This window comes from Pristiophorus japonicus, chromosome 14 (assembly GCF_044704955.1).
Source record: "Pristiophorus japonicus isolate sPriJap1 chromosome 14, sPriJap1.hap1, whole genome shotgun sequence".
Classification (NCBI taxonomy): domain Eukaryota; kingdom Metazoa; phylum Chordata; class Chondrichthyes; family Pristiophoridae; genus Pristiophorus; species Pristiophorus japonicus.
In genome coordinates this window covers 186,221,367-186,244,513 of record NC_091990.1, presented here as the reverse complement: position 1 = coordinate 186,244,513, position 23,147 = coordinate 186,221,367, and the positions used below count along the sequence as shown (strand labels likewise).

Genomic DNA, 23,147 nt, shown 5'->3' with positions numbered 1-23,147 from the left:
GTGTACAACTTAGGTCAGTTTATACATGGGTTACAATGCTGGTTGAATACATGACAACAACGTTGTGAAGAATAGTGGACGGGCAGAGAATTGGGAAATTTATAGAAACCAGCAAAGGACAACTAAAAAAATGATAGAGAGAGAAGATAGTTTATGAGAGTAAACTAGCAAGAAATATAAAAACTGACAGTCAGAGCTTCAACAAGTATATAAAAAGGAAGAGGGTGGCAAAAGTCAATATTGGTCCCTTAGAGGAATTAATAATGGGAAATATTTGTTCAATCAGTCTTCTGGTAGAAGACACTAAAAGCATCCCAGAAATTGATAAAGGGGCTATCATTGTGGGGGGGCGGGGAGGCAGGGGGGAGCTAAAACAATCACTATCACTAGAGAGAAAATACTAGGCAAACTAATGGGACTAAAGGTGGACAAGTCCCCTGGACTTAAAAGAAGTGGTTGCAGAGATAGTGGATGCATTGGTTATAATCTACCAAAATTCCCTGGATTCTGGAGAGGTCCCAGCCAATTGGAAAACTGCAAATGTAACGCCCCTATTTAAGAAAGGAGGGAGATAGAAAGCAGGAAACTATAGGCCAGTTAGCCTAACATCTGTCATTGGGAAAATGCTGGAGTCCATTATTAAGGAAGTAGTAGCAGAACATTTAGAAAATCATAATGCAATTAAGATGACCCAGCATGGTTTTATGAAAGGGAAATCATGTTTGACAAATTTGCTGGAGTTCTTTGAGGATGTAACGAGCAGGGTGGTTTAAGGGGGAACAATAGATTTGTATTTGGATTTCCAGAAGGCATTCGATAAGGTGCCACATAAAAGGTTACTGCACAAGATGAGAGCTCACGGGGTTGAGGGTAATATATTGGCATGGATAGAGGATTGGCTAACTAACAGAAAACAGAGAGTCGGGATAAATGGGTCATTTTCGGGTTGGCAAACAGTAAATAGTGGGATGCCACCAGGATCAGTGCTGGGGCCTCAACTATTTACAATCTATATTAATGACTTGGATGTAACGTAGCCAAATATGCTGATGATACACAGATAAGTGGGAAAGCAAGTTGTGAGGAGGATGCAAAGAATCTGCAAAGGGATATAAATAAGTTAAATGAGTGGGCAAAAATTTACCAGATGAAGTATAATGTGGGAAAATGTGAGGTTATGCACTTTGGTAGGAAAAATAAAAAAACAAATAATTATTTAAATGGGGAGAGATTACAAAATGTTACGATGAAGAGGGACCTGGGGGTTCATGAAAATCAAAAAGTTAGCATGCAGGTACAGCAAGTAATTAGGAAAGCAAATGGAATGTTGGTCTTTATTGCAAAGTGGATAGAGTATAAAAGTAAGGAAGTCCTGCTACAACTGTACAAAGCTTTGGTGAGACTACACCTGGAGTACTGCGTACAGTTTTGGTCTCCTTATTTCAGGAGAGATATTGTTGCATTGGAGGCAGCTCAGAGAAGGTTCACGAGGTTGATTCCTGAGATGAAGGTCTTGCCATATGAAGAAAGGTTGAGCAGGTTGGGCCTATGCTCATTGGAGTTTCGAAGAATGAGGTGATCTTATTGAAACATATAAGATTCTGAGGAGGTTTGATAGGGTAGATGTAGAGAGGATGTTTCCCCTCGTGGGTGAGTCTAGAACGAGGGGTCTTAGGGCCCAAGTTTTAGCCTCAGTTGCTCCTGATTTTTTGGAGCAACTGGTGTAGAACGGAGTATCTTAGAAATTCAAATTCTCGGCATTTAGTTTGCTCCAGTTCTAGTCAGTTAGAACAGTTTCACTTTGGAACAGAATTTTTTTCTCAAAAGGGGGCGTGTCCGGCCACTTACACCTGTTTTCAAAGTTTCGGCAGTGAAAACTTACTCCAAACTAACTTAGAATGGAGTAAGTGAAGATTTTTGTATGCTCGAAAAAACCTTGTCTACACTTTAGAAAATCAGGCGTAGGTTACAAATCAGGCATAGGGAATGGGTGGGAGGGTTTAAAGGGAAGTTTACAAACATTAAACACTTCAGTTTTACAAAAATAAAGAGCCATCATCAATAATAAATGATAAAAACATCAATAAATCAACCAATAAATCAATCAAAAAAAATTAATGAGAAATAATTTTTTTTTTAAATCAATAAATAAAACATTTTCTATTAACCGACTGCAGCACCGGGAGCCCTCCAACAGCGTGCTGGGATGCCCCCCCCCCCCAGTGTGTCGCTGTCAGTGTCTCTATCTCTCTGTCTGTCTGTGTGTCTCTCTCATTCTCTGTCTGTCAGTGTCTGTGTTTCTGACAGTGAGGGGAGGGGGAGGAGGGGGGTAGAGGGAGGGAGCAGGGGGCGGGAAGGGAGGGAGGGAGGCAGAGGGGGTGTGAGGGAAGGGGGAGGGATTGAGGAAGGGGGAGGGATGGGGGGAAGGGGGAGGGATGGGGAGAAGGGGGAGGGAAGGGGGAGAAGGGGAGGGGGCGAGAGAAGGGGGGGAAGGGGAATGGGGGAGGAGGAGAAGGGGAAAGGGAGGAAAGGAGAAGGGGAAAGAAAAGGGGGGGAGAAAGGAAAGGATAAAGGGGGGGGAAAGGAGAAAGACAGGGGGAAGGAGAAGGAGAAGGGGGAGGGAGGCTGAACGGGCCGGGCCCAAGACTTCGGGCAGGGCCCGTCCCTAGCACCAGATTTATAGGTAGATGGCGTTGGGTCGTGTCGGGTCCGGGGTCGGGAGCGCGGGTCGGGTCGGGGGGGCGGAGGGAGGTCGGGTTGGGTTGGGTCCGGTCCGGGGAGGGAGGGCAATCGGGAGCACAGGTCGGGTCGGTTCGTGTCGGGGGCGGGGGGAGGGAGGTCAGGTTGGGCTGGGTCCGGTCTGGGTGGGGGGGGCAGGTTCGGGAGTGCGGGTCGGGTTGGGGGGGCTGGTGGGAGGGAGGTCGGTTCGGTTCTGGTCGGAGGGGGAGGAGGGAGGGAGGGAGGTCAGGTCGGGTGGAGGGCGGGGGGAGCGCAGGTTGGGTCCAGTCCAGTCCGGGGGCGGGGGGGGAAGCAGGAGTCGGGTCGGGGTCAGTGTCGGGGTCGGGTCCAGTCCGGGGGGGCGGGGAAGCGGGAGTCGAGTCGGGTCGGGAGGAAGCAGGAGCTGGCCGTGGGAGGAGCCTTATTCACGCAGCCCCAGTGAGGCCATTCGGCCAGGGCTAGGGGCTGCGTGCTTAGAGCCCCTCCCACACAGTTTTGGGCGCCTGGAGCTACTGAACATGTACGCCCATTGTAGTGCGCATGTGCAGAGGTCCCGGCACTGTTTTCAGCGCAGGGACCTGGCTCCGCCCCCCACAGCTCGGAGCCGGAGAATCTGGAGGTTTTTTTTAGGTGCACTTTGTGGCACGAAAAACGGGCGTCCAGGTCGGGACTGCGCCGTTCTAGGCACGGCTCGAAACTTGGGCCCATAGTCTCAGAATAAGGGCTCGCCCATTTAAAATAGAAATGAGGAGGAATTTCTTCTCTGAGGGTCGTGAATCTTTGGAATTCTCTGACCCAGTGGAGGCTGGGTCATTGACTATATTTACGTTGGAGATAGACAGATTTTTGAAAGCTCAGGAAGCCAGTAGTTATGGGGAGAGGGCAGGGAAGTGGAGTTGAGGCCAGGATCGGATCAGCCATGATTTTATTGAATGGCAGAGCAGGCTTGAGGGCCCAAATGGCCTACTTCTGCTCCTATTTTTATGTTCTTTTGTTCTTATTAGGTATTTTGAATTGCATAACTTATCTACTTCAGATTTATCTGTTTCAGATTTATATTTCATACAGACATTAAAAAAAAATCTATGGGTGAATTCAAGGCTCTAATCTTACTTTGTGGTTCAATTTTTTCTTAAACCATTCAAGCTTCTCTTGTGGTTTATGATGTCATCAGAGTCCAACGATTAGAATTCCACTTTGCTATCTCTCTATCTATATAAATCTTTGAACTTGCTTAATTTTCTGAATTTTCAGTCACAAGTGTCATTCATTTCTACATAAATAATTTAAATCTTTTTTATTAAATTAAGATTAAACTTGTAATCGCTTGCATATATCTATTGTTTCTTCTATGAACCATTTGAGCCTCTCAATTATCAGTGCCAGCTATCATTTATTTTTTATATGAAAATATAGAGGGGTAGAAATTATAATGTAACTTGCACGTTTTCGGGGTTTGAAACGAGCACCACAAAGTCAAATTCAGATGCGACACTACGCGCCTGAAAAGCACCGGAAGTGCGTGCGACACAATATTGGACACCGTGAGCAGCTTTCAATAAACGCAGGCATCATTTAAATATTATAATCTGGCTCCTGCGCCTGATTCATGGCCCTTTTCTGAAAGCTGTGTACGCTTGGAACATCACTTCCTTAACTCGCCCAGCGTATTGTAGCGGGAACAGTTAGTAAGCAGCTTTCAGAAGCGGTATTTAAAGTGTTCTTCACCTGCAATTAAGGTAAGTGGTTAGACGTTTATGCTGCTCGGGTGCTTCTGGGTCATGTTTTTGGCTGTCTTGGCTACTCTGTAGCTGTTAAGTAGTTTTGTGGAAGGCTATAACTGTTTCCCTGAATTTTCTTGTTCAGAATTACTGAATATGGGCATGCTGCTGGACTTGCCCTTGATGCTCCCAAATTAACATGAGAACTTAAGAATTAGGAGCCAGGAGTAGGCATACGGCCTCGTGAGCCTGCTTCGCCATTCAGTAAGATGATGGCTGATTATTGACCTCCACTCCACTTTCCTGCCCTATCCCCATATCCACTAATTCCTCTGGAATCCAAAAATCTTTATCTGTCGCAGCTTTGAATATACTCAGCGACTGAGCATGTACAGCACTTCGAGACAGAAAATTCCAAACATTCACAACCCGCTGAATGAAGAAATTCCTCCGCATCCCAGTCTTAAAAGGCCGGCCCCTTACCTGGCCCAAAGTGCTACCGACGGGAGCAGGGCACTACCGGTTAGTGTAGCATATGTAGGCACCTTTAGTAATGACTCCACGAGGCAGGGTATGATACTTAAACTGTGTAGACCTGCAGTCCTTTATTTGCAGCTCCTGAGTGCAGACAACAAGCTGTGTGTTCTTTTTTATTGTGTTCAGTGTGCAGGTAACCCTTAGGTCTCCAGCAGCAGCACCCTCTGGTGTACAGGTAAGGTGTGTACAGTGTAAGGGTACATTTAGTGTTGCATAACAGTGTTACAGACATCACACAGTAAACAGGCATACATACACAACAGTTAGGACCTCCATTAACTCCCATAGAATTTCGCAGGAGGCAGTAGCGGCCCCACATGAGTTGGTTGCGGCCCGTTAGCGCCTCCCGGGGGCGCCAACACGAGGCACAAATGACCCAATTTCTCCCCAGAGAGTTTAAAGGTAATCATGCATAAGCGAATAAGATGAAAGCAGGGAATAATGGTAAAAGGTTCAAACTAAAGGCTCTTTACCTGAATGCATGAAGCATTCATAACAAGGTAGATGAATTAGTGGCACAAATAATGATAAAGGGGTATGATCTAATAGTTGTTACAGAGACATGGTTGCAAGGTAATCAGGGTTGTGAACTAAATAATCCAGGGTACTTGACTCAATGAAAAGACGGGCAGACTGGAACATGAGGGGGATAGCCCTGATAATTAAGGATGACATAAGGACAGTAGTGACAAAACTCAGAAACTCCGTTCCCGAGTCACTGACTCCATCCCTCTCCCCAACTTCTGTTGGAGGCTGAACCACATTATTCGCAACCTTGGGGCCATAATTGACCAAGAAATTAGCTTTCGACCATATATCCACAGCATCATGAAGACCGCATATTTCCACCTCCGTAACATTGCCTGTCTCTGCTTGCCTTAGCTCATCTGCTGCTGAAGCCCTCATCCATGCCTTTGTTACCTCTATACTTGACTATTCCAATGCATGCCTGGCTGGCCTCCCACATTCTACCCTACGTAAACTAGAGGTGATCCAAAACTCAGCTGCCCGTGTCCTAACTTGCGCCAAGTCCCACTCACCCATCACTCCTGTGCTCGCTGGCCGACATTGGCTCCTGGTTAAGCAACGCCTCGGTTTCAAAATGCTCATCTTTGTTTTCAAATCCCTCCATGTCCTCGTCCCTCCTTATCTCTGCAATCTCCTCCAGCCCTATAATCCCCCTAGACCTCTGCGCTCTGCCTATTCTGGCCTTTTGAACATCCCCAATTTTAAATGCTCCACCATTGTCGGTCGTGCCTTCAGCTACATAGGTCCTATGCTCTGGAATTCCCTCCCTAAATATCTCTGTCTCGCCACTTCTCTTTGTGAAATGTGAAGTTATCCACTTTGACAGGAAAAATAGAAAAGCAGGGTATTTTTTAAATGGTGAGAGATTGGTAAATACTGGTGTTCAGAGGGACCTGGGTGTCCTTGTGCACAAATCACTGAAAGCTAAAATGCAGGTACAGCAAGCAATTAAGAAAACTGGCCCTTATAAGAGGATTTGAGTACAAGAGTAAAGATGTCTTACTGCAATTATATAGGGCCTTGGTGAGACTGCAGGGCTCAGTGCTGGGACTCCAGCTATTTACAATATACATTAATGATTTAGATGAAGGAATTGAGTGTAATATCTCCAAGTTTGCAGATGACATTAAACTGGGTGGCGGTGTGAGCTGTGAGGAGGACGCTAAGAGGCTGCAGGGTGACTTGGATAGGTTAGGTGAGTGGGCAAATGCATGGCAGATGCAGTATAATGTGGATAAACGTGAGGTTATCCAATTTGGTGGCAAAAACACAAAGGCAGAATATTATCTGAATGGCGGCAGATTAGGAAAAGGGGAGGTGCAACGAGACCTGGGTGTCATGGTTCATCAGTCATTGAAAGTTGGCATGCAGGTACAGCAGGCGTTGAAGAAGGCAAATGGTATGTTGGTCTTCATTGCTAGGGAATTTGAGTATAGGAGCAGGGAGGTCTTACTGCAGTTGTACAGAGCCTTGGTGAGGCCTCACCTGGAATATTGTGTTCAGTTTTGGTCTCCTAATCTGAGGAAGGACGTTCTTGCTATTGAGTGAGTGCAGCGAAGGTTCACCAGACTGATTCCCGGGATGGCTGGACTGACATATGAGGAGAGACTGGATCAACTGGGCCTTTATGCACTGGAGAAGAAATTTACGAGGATGTTGCCAGGAGTGGAGAGTTTTAGCTATGAGGAAAGTTTAGTTAGGTTGGGGTTGTTTTCTTTGGAACAGAGGAGGCTGAGGGGAGACTTTATTGAGGTGCGTAAAATTATGAGGGGCCTATTTATAGTGGATAGAAAGGACCAAATACCCTTAGCAGAGTTAGTAATCATGGGCATAGATTTAATGTAATTGGTAGAAGAATTAGAAGGGAGTTGAGAATGTTTTTCACCCAGAGGGTGGTGGGGGTCTGGAACTCACTGCCTGAAAGGGTGGTAGAGGCAGAAACCCTCATTGCATTAAAAAAAATACTTGGATATGCAGTTGAAGTGCCGTAACCGACAGGGCTACGGACCAAGAGCTGGAAAGTGTGATCAGGCTGGATAGCTCTTTTTCAGCTGGTACAGAAACAATGGGCCAAATGGCCTCCTTCTGTGCTGTAAATTTCTATGATTCCAAGACACTCCTTAAAGCTTATCTATTTGTCCAAGCCTTTGTTCACCTGTCCTAATAGCTCTTTATATGGCTTGTTGTCAAATTTTGTTTGACAACACTCTTGTGAAGTGTCTTAGGATGTTTTACTGCATTAATATAAATGCAAGTTTTTATTACTGATTTGTCGAGTCCTTTCTGTGTTTTAGGAAACACCTTTATAATACTGATGCTTGTCAGTTGGGTCACACAGGAACACAACTTTGCTTCCCTCTCATTAAAATAGCCAATAGTATTATCAATAATATTGGAAAATTTGTTAAAATTATTACTTTGATATATCCACTGAAGGTCATTTTTGTTATTTCTGTGAGTTCAAACAATTATCTTTGGGATGTATGCTATATACAACTATTTCAGACACTAATTACAAATGAGCTGGACTATGGTTGGAGGTCAATCATCCCAGCTCCAGGACATCGCTGCAGGAGTTCCTCAGGGCAGTGTCCTAGGCCCAACCATCTTCAGCTGCTTCATCAATGACCTTTCCTCCATCATAAGGTCAGAAGTGGGGATGTTCGCTGATGACTGCACAGTGTTCAGTTTCATTTGCAACTCCACAGATAATGGAGCAGTCCATGCTCGCATGCAGCAAGACCTGAACACCATTCAGGCTTAGGCTGATAAGTGGCAAGTAACATTCGCACCGCACAAGTGCCAGGCAATGCTATCTCCAACAAGCGAGAGTCTAACCACAATCCCTTGACATTCAACAGCACTATCATCGCCGGATCTCCCACCATCAACATCTTGGGGGTCACCATTGACCAGAAACTTAACTGCACCAGTCACATAAATACTGTAGCTATAAGAGCAGGTCAGAGGCTGGGCATTCTGCAGCGAGGGTCTTACCTACTGACTTCCCAAAGCCTTGCCACCATTTCCAAGGCACAAGTCAGGAGTGTGATGGAATACTCTCCATTTGCCTGGATAAGTGTAGCTCCAACAACACTCATGAAACTCAACAAAGAAGCCCGCTTGATTAGCATCCCCTCCAGCACCTTAAACATTCACTCCCTCCACCACCAGCGCACAGTGGCTGCAGTGTGTACCCTTGATAAAATGCACTGCAGCAACTTGCCAAGGCTTCATCGGCAGCCATTTCTAAACCTATGACCTCTACCACCTAGAAGGACAAAGGCAGCAGGTGCATGGGAATGCCATCAATTGCATGTTCCCCTCCCAGTCACACACCATCCTGACTTGGAAATATATCACATTTCTTCATTGTTGCTGGGTCACATTCCTGGAACTCCCTCCCTAACAGCACTGTGGGTGTACCTTCACCACATGGACCGTAACAGTTCAAGAAGGTGTCTCATCAGCACATTCTCAAGGGCAATTCGGGATGGATGATAAGTGCTGGTCCTGCGGACGCCCACATGTGAGGAATGAATTTTTTTAAATCATGAATGCTGCAAGTTTTGTGGATTTTCTGATGTATTTTGAATTATTAAGAGGACAGAATGAAATCTGATTCGCCAGAATGATAGCCAAGAATTTGCATAACTTGTAAGTAAGTTATAATACTAATTACACTAAACTGGTAAGAAATGTGAAATGGGACACCTTATGGCTCAGTGTGTTAAAGAGCTACCGCAGCCCAGAAGGTCACAGAAATCCCTAGCATGTTGCTGGTTTAGTTGATCGCCACAAGAGGAATCATTGACCTCTGTATTCCTGGGCTAAGGAGAGAAAATATCTGCCAGAGTTCGTGTACCTGATTGCTAACTCGCAATTTATTGGAATATTTGTGTGTATGGATTTTAGCTCTCGCCCACATGACTGAACAGTATGCTGAAACTCGCAATTTATGATTACACGTTTGCTTATTTGGGTGAAATAGTGTCTGCAAATGTTTGTGGTCTTTCCCATTTAGATTTCTGCACCTTTGAAAAATCTGAATTGTTGACTTTAAACAGTTGGATAGGAAAAGTATGTTAAAACCAATGTATTGCTTGTCCTGGGTCATTTCTGTAAATATCTTTTCTCTGCAATCCACAAGTGTGTAGGATTCTTCGGCAGCCACCTGAAGAATGCCAGTTTCTTGAATGCTAGTTTTCAAAAAACCCAAAAAATTACTTGATGCAAAGAGCTGGAAATTAAATTTCAAAAGTGTTTGCATTCTGCGTTAGTTTAAAACTTGAGTGCTATTTTATTCAATCTACAGGTGACCAGAGTGAAGTCAATGAGTTTCCACTCTTTTGTCCGCTTCACACTAAAGAGCCACTGAAACTGTTCTGTGAGACCTGCGATGTGCTGGCCTGTTGGAATTGCCAGCTCACACAACACAAAGAACATAGGTAAGGTGTAGAGAGATTAAAGAAATACAGTGCCATTCAGCATGTAACACACTACGAGGAAAATTGCAGTGTTCCAGTATGTCTGGCCAGGTGCCCGCCGGTTTAAAGCTCTGTTATTTTTTTTTACTTTCCAAATCTCTTTCTAAAATGCAGGATAAATGCCCCCAGAGTTAAGAGATTACTTAATAAATTTATGGGAATGCGGGAGTCAAGTTTGTATCTATTGGTAGAATAGAATACTTTTTTATTCAGGTAAAGCAAGATTAGAGGGCAAGGGAGAAATTGGACCAAGGTGAATGAACGGGTGAACTGGATACATAAGAACATAAGAAATAGGGGCAGGAGTAGGCCATACGGCCCCTCGAGCCTGCTCTACCATTTAATACGATCATGGCTGATCCGATCATGAACTCAGGTCCACTTCGCTGCCCGCTCTCCATAACCCCTAAATCCCTTATCGTTTAAGAAACTATTTCTGTCTTAAATTTATTCAATGTCCCAGCTTCCACAGCTCTCCGAGGCAGCGAATTCCACAGATCCACAACCCTCTGAGAGAAGAAATTTCTCCTCATCTCAGTTTTAAATGGGTGGCCCCTTATTCTAAGATTATGCCCTCTAGTTCTAATCTCCCCTATCAATGGAAACATCCTCTCTGCATCCACCTTGTCAAGCCCCCTCATAATCTTATACGTTTCGATAAGATCATCTCTCACTCATCTGAATTCCAATGAGTAGAAACCCAACCTACTCAACCTTTCCTCATAAGTCAACCCCCTCATCTCTGGAATCAACCTAGTGAACCTTCTCTGAACTGCCTCCAAAGCAAATATATCCTTTTGTAAATATGGAAACCAAAACTGCATGCAGTATTCCAGGTGTGACCTCACCAATACCCTGTACAACTGTAGCAAGACTTCCCTGCTTTTATACTCCATCCCCTTTGCAATAAAGGCCAAGATTCCATTGGCCTTCCTGATCACTTGCTGTACCTGCATACTATCCTTTTGTGTTTCATGAACAAGTACCCCCAGGTCCCGCTGTACTGCAGCACTTTGCAATCTTTCTCCATTTAAATAATAACTTGCTCTTTGATTTTTTTTCTGCCAAAGTGCATGACCTCACACTTTCCAACATTATACTCCATCTACCAAATTTTTGCCCACTCACTTAGCCTGTCTATGTCCTTTTGCAGAATTTTTGTGTTCTCCTCACACATTGTTTTTCTTCCCATCTTTGTATCATCAGCAAACTTGGCTACGTTACACTCGGTCCCTTCCTCCAAGTCGTTAATATAGATTGAAAATAGTTGGGGTCCCAGCACTGATCCCTGCGGCACCCCACTGGTTACTGATTGCCAACCTGAGAATGAACCATTTATCCCGACTCTCTGTTTTCTGTTCATTCGCCAATCCTCTATCCATGCTAATATATTACCCCCAATCCCATGAACTTTTATCTTGTGCAGTAACCTTTTATGTGGCACCTTGTCAAATGCCTTCTGGAATTACGGGACATGGGAAAGGAAGGAAGGGTAAGGAAACGAGGTGCAGGAGAGGAGGGAGCAGGAGTGGGGATGTAAAAGTACCTCAGTGGGGGTGTGAGGAGAAACTACTTCAGTGGTGGTGTGGGGGTTTTAAAAATACATCAGTGGAAGGGGCCTGATGTTCCAAACAAAAAAACACTGTTTTCAGCAGCTGCAAAGGTGCTGATTTTTCTAACAATCTGGTTTGTCGTCTTCTTGCCCACAGTTTTAAATATTTGGAAGATGCTTTACAGAATCAGAAGATAATTTTGGAGGAGTTGACGCTGAAAATGGAAGAGAAAAAAGTCACCATTCAGAGCTCAGCAAAACAAGTACAGGACAGGTAACATAGTGTACTTTAACTGAAAAAGGCATAATCACTGGGCTAAAATTAGTTCAACAAAGCAGTTTGAAATAATTAAGTTATATCATTTATTGTATGGAGCTACAATGCCAGTCCAAAATTGAAAAAAATATAGGAATTGTGTTTAATCAAAAATAATTTAAGGAATGATAAGTGTTTTCCCAAGGCTAATTCCCCAAATCTGTTCCTATGAGAAGGCAATAACTCTGCTGATACAAGCAGCCTATTTATATCCAGTCAATAATAACTTTTCAGAACACTCAATTAAATCTACTCAGATGAATTTATAAAATCAAATATATTAGCCCTTTAAAAAAAATCTAGTTTTACATTTTTTAATGCAATTTTGTATCACAAAAAGATTTGATAACAGATGTTGTTATATCAATTAGCTCTGAAATCTGCCAATATTCCCTTTAAACACTTACCTGATGGCCACTTCTGGCATTGCAGTGGCACAATCTTCCATTCCTCTTCACTGGTGAGCTGTCTGGGGATGCCTATTAGGTGTCTGCAGCTCGCCGGTTCAATGATCATGAGGCAATATCGGGTGTGTTTGGTTTCAACTTTATTGCTGCACTGCTACCATTTACGATGGGCCAAATGGCCTCCTTCTGTGTCGTAATTTTTCTATGATTCTAAGATTTAATATATTCCACCTGACATAATTTCTCCACTGTTTTGTGCTGGACATTTGCAGGATAATTTTCATCTCAGGACAATCCACATTAGATATTACTCTATTTCAAACTTTGTCACCAAAAGGAAGCATGGTGGCGCTTTAAGAAGCAGCAATACCACATTTCAGCTCCTATTCCAGGAAATCCTGCTCCTTGTGGTCTTTGCACTGCCAGCACAGGATGCAGATTGCTAGCACTATGTAAATGAGGGGCCACTAAATAATACAGGGAGGTGTGCTCAGCGTCAGCAACACGAAATACCGTCGTGCTACTAATGCACCCATAGCTGATTTGCAGCTCTAAAGTTGGTATAAAGAACAAAACGATTTTCTGAAAGAAGACAAAATATACTTAATTCTGGTCAGTGAACATTAGTAGGAATATAGCAACAGGAGTAGCCATCAAGTCCCCTGAGTCTGCTCCACCATTCAATTAGATCATGGCTGATCTGTAACTTAACTGCATTTACCTGCCTTGCTCCATATCCCAAAAATCTATCAATCCCAGTTTCAATACTTTGAATTGATCTAACCTCAACAGATTTTTGGGAGGAAGAGAGTTCTAGATTTCCACCACTCTTTGTGTGAAGAAGTACCTTCCTGACATCATCCCTGAGCAACCTAGCTCTAATTTTAAGGTTCTGCCCCCTTGTTCTGGACTCCCCCCACCAGAGTAAATAGTTTCTCTTTATCTACCCTATCAAATCTTTTAATCATCTTAAACACCTTAATTAGATCACCCCTTAATCTTCTGTACTCAAGTGGATACAAGTCTAGACTGTGCAATCTGCCCTCATAATTTAACCCTTATAGCTCTGGTATCATTTTGGTGAATCTGCACTGCACACCCTCTAAGGCCAATACATCCTTCCTGCGGTGTGGTGGTCAGACATCATCATCATCATAGGAGGTCCCTCGGAATCGAGGAAGACTTGCTTCCACACTTAACATGCGTTCTTAGGTGGCTGTACAGTCCAATACGAGAACCACAGTCTCAGTCACAGGTGGGACAGATAGTCATTGAGGGAAGGGGTGGGTGGGACAGGTTTGCCGCACGCAGCCTGTGCTTGATTTCTGCATGCTCTCGGCGACGAGACTCGAGGAGCTCAGCGCCCTCCCCGGATGCACTTCCTCCATTTTGGGCAGCCTTTGGCCAAGGACTCCCAGGTGTCCGTGGGTATGTTGCACTTTAGAACGATTGTCCAATGGATAATTATTTGTTTGTTTCATTATGAGACTGAACTATGTTAGAATTTTGATATTAGTTTGATGTTGTTCATTGACTGGATGAGTGTTGAGCATAGTGCTGCCTTGATGTCTTGCCTGTGCTCAAATTAATAATTATGACCTCAGCTGTGCTATTTCAAAATTGAAACAGTGCTTACGCGGTGGTTACAGTTACTTCACAGTTAGAAAGAAAGTGCATTTACATAGTGCCTTTCACATCCTAAGGACATCCCAAAATCATTTAACAGCCAATAAAGTATGTTTAAGTTTAATCATTGTTGTAATGTAGGACAATGTGGAAAAGTCGCATAAGCAGCAATCAGATAAATGATCAGATAATCTATTTTTAGCAATGTTGATTGGGGGATAAATGCTAGTCAGGCCACAGGAAAATTCTGCTGCTCTTCCAATAAATTTATATTAATTCTTGGGATGTGTGTCACTGGCAAGGCTGGTATTTATTGCCTATTCTCAGCGGAGAAGGTGGAGGTGGGTCACCTTTAACTGCTGTCCATTTTGGTAGGAAAAATAAGGAGGCCATGTATTACTTGGAAAGTAAGAATCTAAATGGGGTAGAGGAGCAAAGGGATCTGGGAATACAAATACATAAATCAATAAAAGTTTTGACGTAGGTCAATAAAGCCGTAAAAAATGAAAACCAAGCACCAGGATTTATTTCTAGAGGGATAGAATTGAAAAGTAGAGAAGTTATGCTAACTTGAATCGTAGCTTGGTTAGACCACACTTTGAGTACTATGTGCCATTCTGGTCACCACATTAAAACAAGGATATAGAGGAACTAGAGAGGGTGCAGAGAATATTTACAAGGATGATACCTATCTGGAACGGATGAACAGGCTGGGGGTGCCAAAATGCACCATCCCCGAAGGGCCGGCTACCGCGGAGTTTGGGCAGCCGATCGAAAAAATCAATATGAAAAGCTAAATACTGCGAATGATGGAATCTGAAATAAAAACACAAATAATGAATAAAACCCTATCAAACGAACCTGATCGCAGCAAAACTCCAACGGTGTCGCATTCATGCACCGACTCGAAAACCTCAGATTCCATCATCCGCAGTATTTAGCTTTTCATATCGTTTTATTAATTGTTTTGGCTCCATTAAACCTGCTGAGTGCTGCTCAGATGTTTTCACATACTTTTGGACAACTTTCAGATCTGACTCTTTAGTGGAGGCCTGTGGGCTGCAGAGACCTGCTTGGCAGGGTTCACCCTGGGGATGGGAGGAGCGTTGGGAGGGCGACATCTGCTCAGAAGCAGGACGGCCGCAGGAGAAGGCATCGCCATCAGCACCGTGCAGAGAGGCAGCGGGCAAGGGAGGCAGCGGGCAAGGGAGGCACCGTGCAGAGAGACAGCGGGCAAGGGAGGCACCGTGCAGAGAGGCAGCGGGCAAGGGAGGCAGCAGCCATGATTCATTCTGTTGGGGTAAAAGGAAGACTTCTCTCCCTCGAGGTGGACTACCTGATATAGGTAATCGACACCTCACCCGCGTCCTCCGTATAACGCCTACGGAATCAAACAAACTAAACCTTGAGTTTAGCCGGCTTGATTTTGAGCAAATCCAAGAGAAAGTTCAATTGTGGAACCTTTAAAATACAAGAGGTTTCAAGTATAATTTATACAGGTTTTGGAGAGGGGCTACCCTCCTACAGAATCATCGAAAGGTCTATTGCTATCAGTGGAGTTACATTGATTTGTCGTCTCTTATCAGACTGGCTCTGAGTGGTACGTACAATTGTCCATCTCCCATCATATGTTCATTGTGTTTGTTCCGTGAGTTGCACTTTGCCATAGTCTATATGATGCCTGAAGTAACTGTTCCAAAATACTGGCTTTCTTATCTCTTCCTCAGAGATTTCTAATCAAAATTGTAACTTCTGCTGTTTTGTTAAGTGTTACTAAGGTTAACCATACAGTTTTAATGCATTATAAGTGTGTCATATCTACATAAGCAAGTGTTAAAAACATAGAAAATAGGTGCAAGAGTAGGCCATTCGGCCCTTCGAGCCTGCACCACCATTCAATAAGATCATGGCTGATCATTCACCTCAGTACCCCTTTCCTGCTTTCTCTCCATACCCCTTGATCCCTTTAGCCGTAAGGCCCATATCTAACTCCCTCTTAAATATATCCAATGAACTGGCATCAACAACTCTCTGCGGCAGGGAATTCCACAGGTTAGCAGGTTCCACAGGTTCTGAGTGAAGTAGTTTCTCTTCATCTCAGTCCTAAATGGCTTACCCCTTATCCTTAGACTGTGTCCCCTGGTTCTGGACTTGCCCAACATCGGGAACATTCTTCCTGTGTCTCATTGCACCGCCCCTTTTCCTAATCTGCTGCCATTCAGATAATATTCTGCCTTTGTGTTTTTGCCCCCAAAGTGGATAACCTCACATTTATCCACATTATAGTGTATCTGCCATGCATTTGCCCACTCACCTAACCTGTCCAAGTCACTCTGCAGCCTCTTAGTGTCCCCCTCACAGCTCACACCGCCACCCAGCTTAGTGTCATTTGCAAACTTGGAGATATTACACTCAATTCCTTCATCTAAATCATTAATGTGTATTGTAAATAGCACTGAGCCCTGTGGCACCCCACTAGTCACTGCCTGCCATTCTGAAAAGGACCCGTTTATCCCGACTCCCTGCTTCCTGTCTGCCAACCAGTTCTCTATCCACGTACATTAACCCCAACACCATGTGCTTTAATTTTGCACACCAATCTCTTGTGTGGGACCTTGTCAAAAGCATTTTGAAAGTCCAAATACACCACATCCACTGGTTCTCCTTTGTCCACTCTAGTAGTTACATCCTCAAAAAATTCCAGAAGATTTGTCAAGCATGATTTCCCTTTCATAAATCCATGCTGACTTGGACCGGTCCTGTCACTGCTTTCCAAATGCACTGCTACTTCATCTTTAATAATTGATTCCAACATTTTCCCCACTACTGATGTCAGGCTAACCGATCTATAATTACCGATTTTCTCTCTCCCTTCTTTACATACAAAAGGCAATTATTTCTCAGACCCTCCTTATACTGATTAGTTCACTGCCTTCAGCATTGTGTTATGACCACCTATCTGTATGCTCTTTGCCTGCTACAATTCTATATCCCTTACAATTCATTCTGCGCCAGACCAGTGTGCTTGCCGTCTTCACCGGCCAGAATCAGGATTGCGGTTGGCTGATTGGGACAAGGGATATCCCCTGTCCACTTGGCTGCTCACTCCACTGTGGAACTCCAGACAGCGCCAGACCATGCATACAATGATGTTCATTGTATCACCAGGTGCATTATCGAGCAGTGCATAGAGATTCATCGGCACCCTGGAAGGGCCGGGTGCAGACTGGCCAGCACCCTCCTGGGAGGGTGCATGCCCACAAAGATGGAGGTGTCTGACACCTCCCCTACAATCTCGCTCTATGCATTATGTACTGCCTGTCTGCCAGGTTTCCCACGTCAGGAAACAGTATTCTTCTTCTGTCCTCCACACCATCCATCAGTGTCTCCAGCTCCATATCAGTGAACCTGTTGGCTTTTCTTGCACCTCTTACACCAGCCATCTTTCCAAACTCCTGCCCCCCCTCCTCAAGGTCTTGCTTCAAACCCTTAGCTGCATGCTGAATTTCTCAGTGATCATAACACTCAAATCAAGACAGCCACACTGCTGAAAAATCCACTTTGGAAGGGTTCATTAGCACTGGAACCCATTTTTCCACTTTTGGAGCTGAATATGGGGTGGCTGAGCCACAAATAAATGTTGGCGCTAGTGGCCCCAAAAAGATGGGGGGAGCATCAGCTTTCCAGCCGTAGGTCTCTTTTCTCTTGAAAGAGATGGCTTAATAGTGGTCTTTAAAATTATGAACATTTTTGATAGAGTAGACACAGAAGAGACTGTTTCCTCTTGTGGGGAAGAGCAAAACTAGAGGCCATCAATATAAGATAGTCACCAAGAAATCCAATCGGGAATTCAGAAGAAACTTCTTTACCCAGAGAGTGGTGAGAATGTGGAGCTCGCTACCACAGGGAGTGGTATAGACACATTTACGGGGAAGCTAGATAAGCATATGAGGGAGAGGAGAATAATTATGCTGATAGAATTAGATCAGGGAGGATAGTAGAAGGCTCGCGTGGAGCATAAATGCCGGCATGGACTGGTTGGGCCGAATGGCCTGTTTCTGTGCTGTATATTCGATGTAGTCTGAGTAGTGAAGGCACACATACAAGGTTAAATTCATGATATTTCAAGCAAGACAGTTGCAATGGCATTCACTCATTTCGTTGACTTACTGTAATATGTTCTATTCATTTATTTTCCCTCTTTTCCTTCACTGTCCCACAAATTCTAGAGAATAGACAGGTGCCCACAGGTTTGTAGCAATGTCACATTGTCACTGACCCATTGAAGGTGTGCAAGACCAGCAGGCCCAACTCTCCCTATGATTTTCCCCTCTGTCCCTGAAGGCAAGGTCTTGGCCTAGACTTTGTATCTCTACATGATGGCAGAGTTGAGATCATGAACTCTATATGGGCGGAACTTTAATGAAAGTTGGATAACTTTAGGAAAAGTTGGTGTGGGTACCAAATGGGATTATTGACAATAGGAATTCCATCCCCTCTATTTGGGAAATCAGAAGAACAGATTTGCATCACACCTTAATGGTGTGTTGGAGACCCAATGTGTAGCATCACCATGCCACTTCTCACTTTCGTGGCAAAAAAGGAAATAAATTTATCGAGAGAATTATTGATCTTCCTCTCGACCTCTATTTTGTTTAATTTGAACATATAATCTGGAGCAATCCTATTAGTAAATTTTTTTTAAAGCAACATTGATTCTATGTTCCTAGCCACTGCCCATGGAACCATACCTCAGTGAGGGAATCAATGCCTTCAAATTGGAAGGGAGATGGGGAAAATTAGAGGAATCACAATTCATACTTGTGATTCCTCAGATAATGAACTTTTGATCTCTGTCGTAACATCTTACAAAGGCACAAAGTGAAAGTGAGACAGGTCTCTACAAATTTGAAGGACTGGGGGTTAAGCATTCCAGCCTGCTCATGTACACTGGCCATCTATGTACAGTAACGTTGATGGAGGCCTGGGAGCTGTCTGTTCTTAGTTGGGTGGAAACTCCGTAGAAAAATGGAAGAATTCTCTCCCCTGCTTCCCCCCTTGCCAAACCCGTTTTTAATTTTCAGTGGCTTTAGGATAGAATCATGGCCCCTTGAGCTCCTAAAAGATTTTACACAAACACTAGTGCTATTGGACGATATACTGATTTACTCCCTTCAACCAATCAAATAAAGTGACATAAATGCATTGTCTATTCAAATATATTTTTACTGAAAAGAAAATTTGTCTTGCAGGTTAAATGAAGTAGAGCAAATGCGGACAAAGGTGGAAAATCAGATTAAGATGGCAAAGATGATCATGATAAATGAATTAAATAAACGAGTCAATGTTCTGATGGACCAGCTGGAGGTGAGACATATTGTGATGTACCACAACTAGTTTCACTTTTACAAACATTTCAAGAAACCCAACTGCAACATAAGAACAAGGCTGCACTCATTGGTATTTGTTGGGTTTGAATCTGCCTTGAAGAGAAAAGTATTGCACTTGCACATCAGTTATAGACTAGGAGATCATTTTTGTGTAATAGCCATGTAATGGCATACAGTGACTGTCATAGTGTGTTTGATTCTTTTCTTGTTGTAGTTTTATTTTTAATTGTTTTGATAAGAAGTGATTTTCAGTATATGTGTGCCAAGTGAAAGTTCATCACTTCATACAGCTGAATTGCATCACATGTTGTAACCGACCTTCATTTTGACTTCCTGTCATACATTGGAACTGAGATGTCAGCTAAGGAGTTCCATTACCTGTAAAACTGTCATCAAAATTATGCTGGTTGTCTCCCTGAGGGGTTATAAAATTGTTTTTTACGTGGTTATTTTGTATACTGTTTTCCTGTTCATTAATTTTTCTAGGGCCAGGCATAATTTCTTAACCAGGTTGGCAAGTATGCAATCAATCTGCTTCAATGTAGATTGAAAGGGTATGTTAACATAGTGGTTATGCTACTGGACTAGTAATCCAGAGACTTGGAATAATAATCTGGAGATGTAAGTTCAAATCCCACCATGGCAGCTGGGGGAAATGAAATACAGTTAATTAAATGAATCTGCAAAAAAAAAAGCTAACATCAGAAATGATGACTATGAAACTATGGATTGTCAGGAAAAAACCCAACTAGTTCGTTACTGTCCTTTAGGGAAGGAAATCTTTACCCGGTCTGGTGTATATGTGGTTGATTCTTAACTGGCCTCTGAAATGGCCTAGCAAGCCACTCAGTTGTACCAAACTGCTACAACAAAGTTAGCATTGCAGGACTGCGGTTCAAGAAGGCAATTCGGGATGGGCAATAAATGCTGGCTTTGCCAGCACACCCACATCCCAGGAATGAATAAAAAACATTTTAATTGCATCTGGCAATGTTTGCTTTTAAGTGCATACAAAGGAGGTATGCAGTGTAGGTGCTGAGGATGACTTGCATTCTGATATTTCCTCTGTCGTGGGCAAAAGCTCTATATCTAATAGCACAGTTTAGATCAAAATATTGGCATTTAGAGCATTGCAAGCATGTGTACTCCAGGGAGCATATTGGAGCTGCAACACCCATGTACCACTGAACCACTGTCAATTCAATTTTTAATTTAAAAAAAACTATGAATTGAGAAGATTGATTTTATTACTAAAAGCTTAAGGGGAAAAAATGCCCTCCACCTCCTCCCTGAACAGAAAATTTTGAATGGGCTGTAAGTAGATGTGAAACCAGGATACATTTGAGGGACTTAAATTTATCTGGAACAGAATATCACCATGCAAAGAAAATGTTTGGTCAGGAGAATAAAATCCAGTGCCGTGCATAGAATGCTAAAACGAGTGTTAGCTGATAACTGACTGTAAGAGCTCAGTCTTATTGTTCCCGTATGTGTGGACCCGTAGGTGACTGAATAGCTGTAACTCCTTTGGATTGCCACCTTGTAGGATTACATAGGATTACATAGAATATATGGTACAGAAACAGGCCATTTGGCCCAACCAGTCCATGCCAGCGTTTATGCTCCACTCAACCCTCCCACCTGTCTTTCCTCATCTAAATCTAACAGCATAACCCTCTATTCCTATTTCTCTCATATGCTTGTCTAGCCTCTCTTTAAATGCATCTATAGTATTCGCTTCAACCACTCTCTGTGGTAACGAGTTTCGCAATCTCACCACTATTTGGGAAAGAAGTTTCTTCTGAATTCCTTATTGGATTTCTTGGTGACTATCTTATATTGATGGTCTCGAGTTATGCTCTTCCCCACAAATAGAAACATTCTCTCTGTATCCACTCTATCAAAACCTTTCATAATTTTAAAGATCCCAATTAGGTCAACCCTCAGCCTTTTTTCAAGAGAAAAGAGATCCAGCCTGTTCATCCTTTCCTGATATGAATCAAACAAGTGTCCCCTTGTTTTTTTTTTTTTTTTTTCCAAGGGTACTGAAACACAAATTGTACAAGTGCCCAGACTGATTTCCGGGATGACAGGACTGACATATGAAGAAAGATTGGATCGACTGGGCTTATATTCAGTGGAATTTAGAAGAATGAGACGGGATCTCATAAAAACATATAAAATTCTGACAGGATTGGACAGGTTCGATGCAGGAAGAATGTTCCTGATGTTGGGGAAGTCCAGAACCAGGGGTCACAGTCTAAGGATAAGGGGTAAGCTATTTAGGACCGAGATGAGGAGAAACTTCTTCACTCACAGAGTTGTGAACCTGTGGAATTCTCTACCACAGAAAGTTGTTGAGGCCAGTTCGTTAGATATATTCAAAAGGGAGTTAGATGTGGGCCTTACGGATAAAGGGATCAAGGGGTATGGAGAAAAAGCAGGAATGGGGTACTGAAGTTGCATAATCAGCCATGATCATATTGAATGGTGGTACAGGCTCGAAGGGCTGAATGGCCTACTCCTGCACCTATTTTCTATGTTTACCCTCGCATTTCTGGTATCATCCTTGTAAATCTTCTCTGCACCCGCTCCAGTGCCTCTATATCCTTTTTATAATATAGCGACCAGAACTGTACGCAGTATTCTAAATGTAGTCTAACCAAGGTTCGATACTTGTTTAGAAAATGTTTCAATTCTATACCTGTAGAAATAAACCCTCGTGCTTGGTTTGCTTTTTTTATGACCTTGCTAACCTGCGTTACAACTTTTAGTGATTTGTGTATTTGCACTCCAGGATCTCTTTGTTCCTGTACCCCACCGAGACTTGCACCCTCCAAGTAATAAGTGACTTCCCTATTCTTCCTACCAACATGCAATACCTCACATTTATCTGTGTTGAACTTCATTTACCAATTATATGCCCATTCTGCAAGTTTATTAATGTCCTCCTGTAATTTGAAGCAGTTCTTCTCATATTGACTATCTCCCTCCAATTTGATGTCATCTGCAAATTTAGAAATTGTGTTTTTGATTCCAAAGTCTAAATCGTTAATACAAATTGTGAACAACAGTGGTGTCCCAGCACTGATCCTTGTGGAATGCCACGACCCACCTTCTGCCACTGCTACCTTTTACCCCTAGCTGGAGCTTGAGGGCACAGACTCTAAAATTCACTGATCCCATTCTTCCTGGGGCACGGACTCCAATGTAAATTCACCAATACGATTTAACCAGTGGGGAGCTGCACTCGAAAGAATGGAGATTTGAGCTAGTGCTACAACACTTCATCTGATTCTCCAATCTGCTTTTCTTTGAGTGCAGCTTCCCACTGGGAATGTGGGATAAGTGATTTTAGCCATGATGCTAGCACCTATCTGTCTGATGAGGATTTCTACAGGATGAGAACCTAAAAAGCATTGCACCAGGCTCACTAAGATCTGTCCCTTTGCCCCTGTCCTATCTTACATGAAAAATAAATAACTGTGTGTGTCCTACATTTCTGGTGCGCTAGAAGCTGCTTTTCGTGATAATGATGCTACATTCCATTGATCACACAGAGAATCACAAACGAACGGAGGCACAAGCTGGAGCACCAGCTACAAGCAGTGATGGGTTTGTGCAGGCACCTAGAGCACGTGTTAAACTTCATCAACTGGGCAGTCTCTAAGAAGAACAATATCCCATTCTTATTCAGCAAGGAACTGGTAAGTGTGTAGAGCCATCTCTGGCAACCAATGATGCTGTAAATTCGAGGTGTAGATTTTCTAGTGCTGTCTAAATTTTCTTTTGCATCAGTTATTGTTGTAAGTAAAATTTAGATAGCAGAGTATTCATTATTTATATTTAGAAAATATTTGGCTGA

General features: G+C 43.3%; 1 protein-coding gene across 1 annotated transcript in view; it reads left to right on the top strand.

Annotated features, from left to right (window-relative positions):
- trim66 (tripartite motif containing 66) overlaps positions 1–23,147 on the top strand; it is a 338,218-nt gene that overhangs the window by 266,145 nt on the left and 48,926 nt on the right. The window contains exons 4-7 of the mRNA XM_070898689.1: positions 9,820–9,952; positions 11,701–11,817; positions 19,145–19,259; positions 22,843–22,989. Coding sequence (XP_070754790.1) covers positions 9,820–9,952; positions 11,701–11,817; positions 19,145–19,259; positions 22,843–22,989 — 512 coding nt within the window. The remainder of the gene's footprint in view (positions 1–9,819; positions 9,953–11,700; positions 11,818–19,144; positions 19,260–22,842; positions 22,990–23,147) is intronic.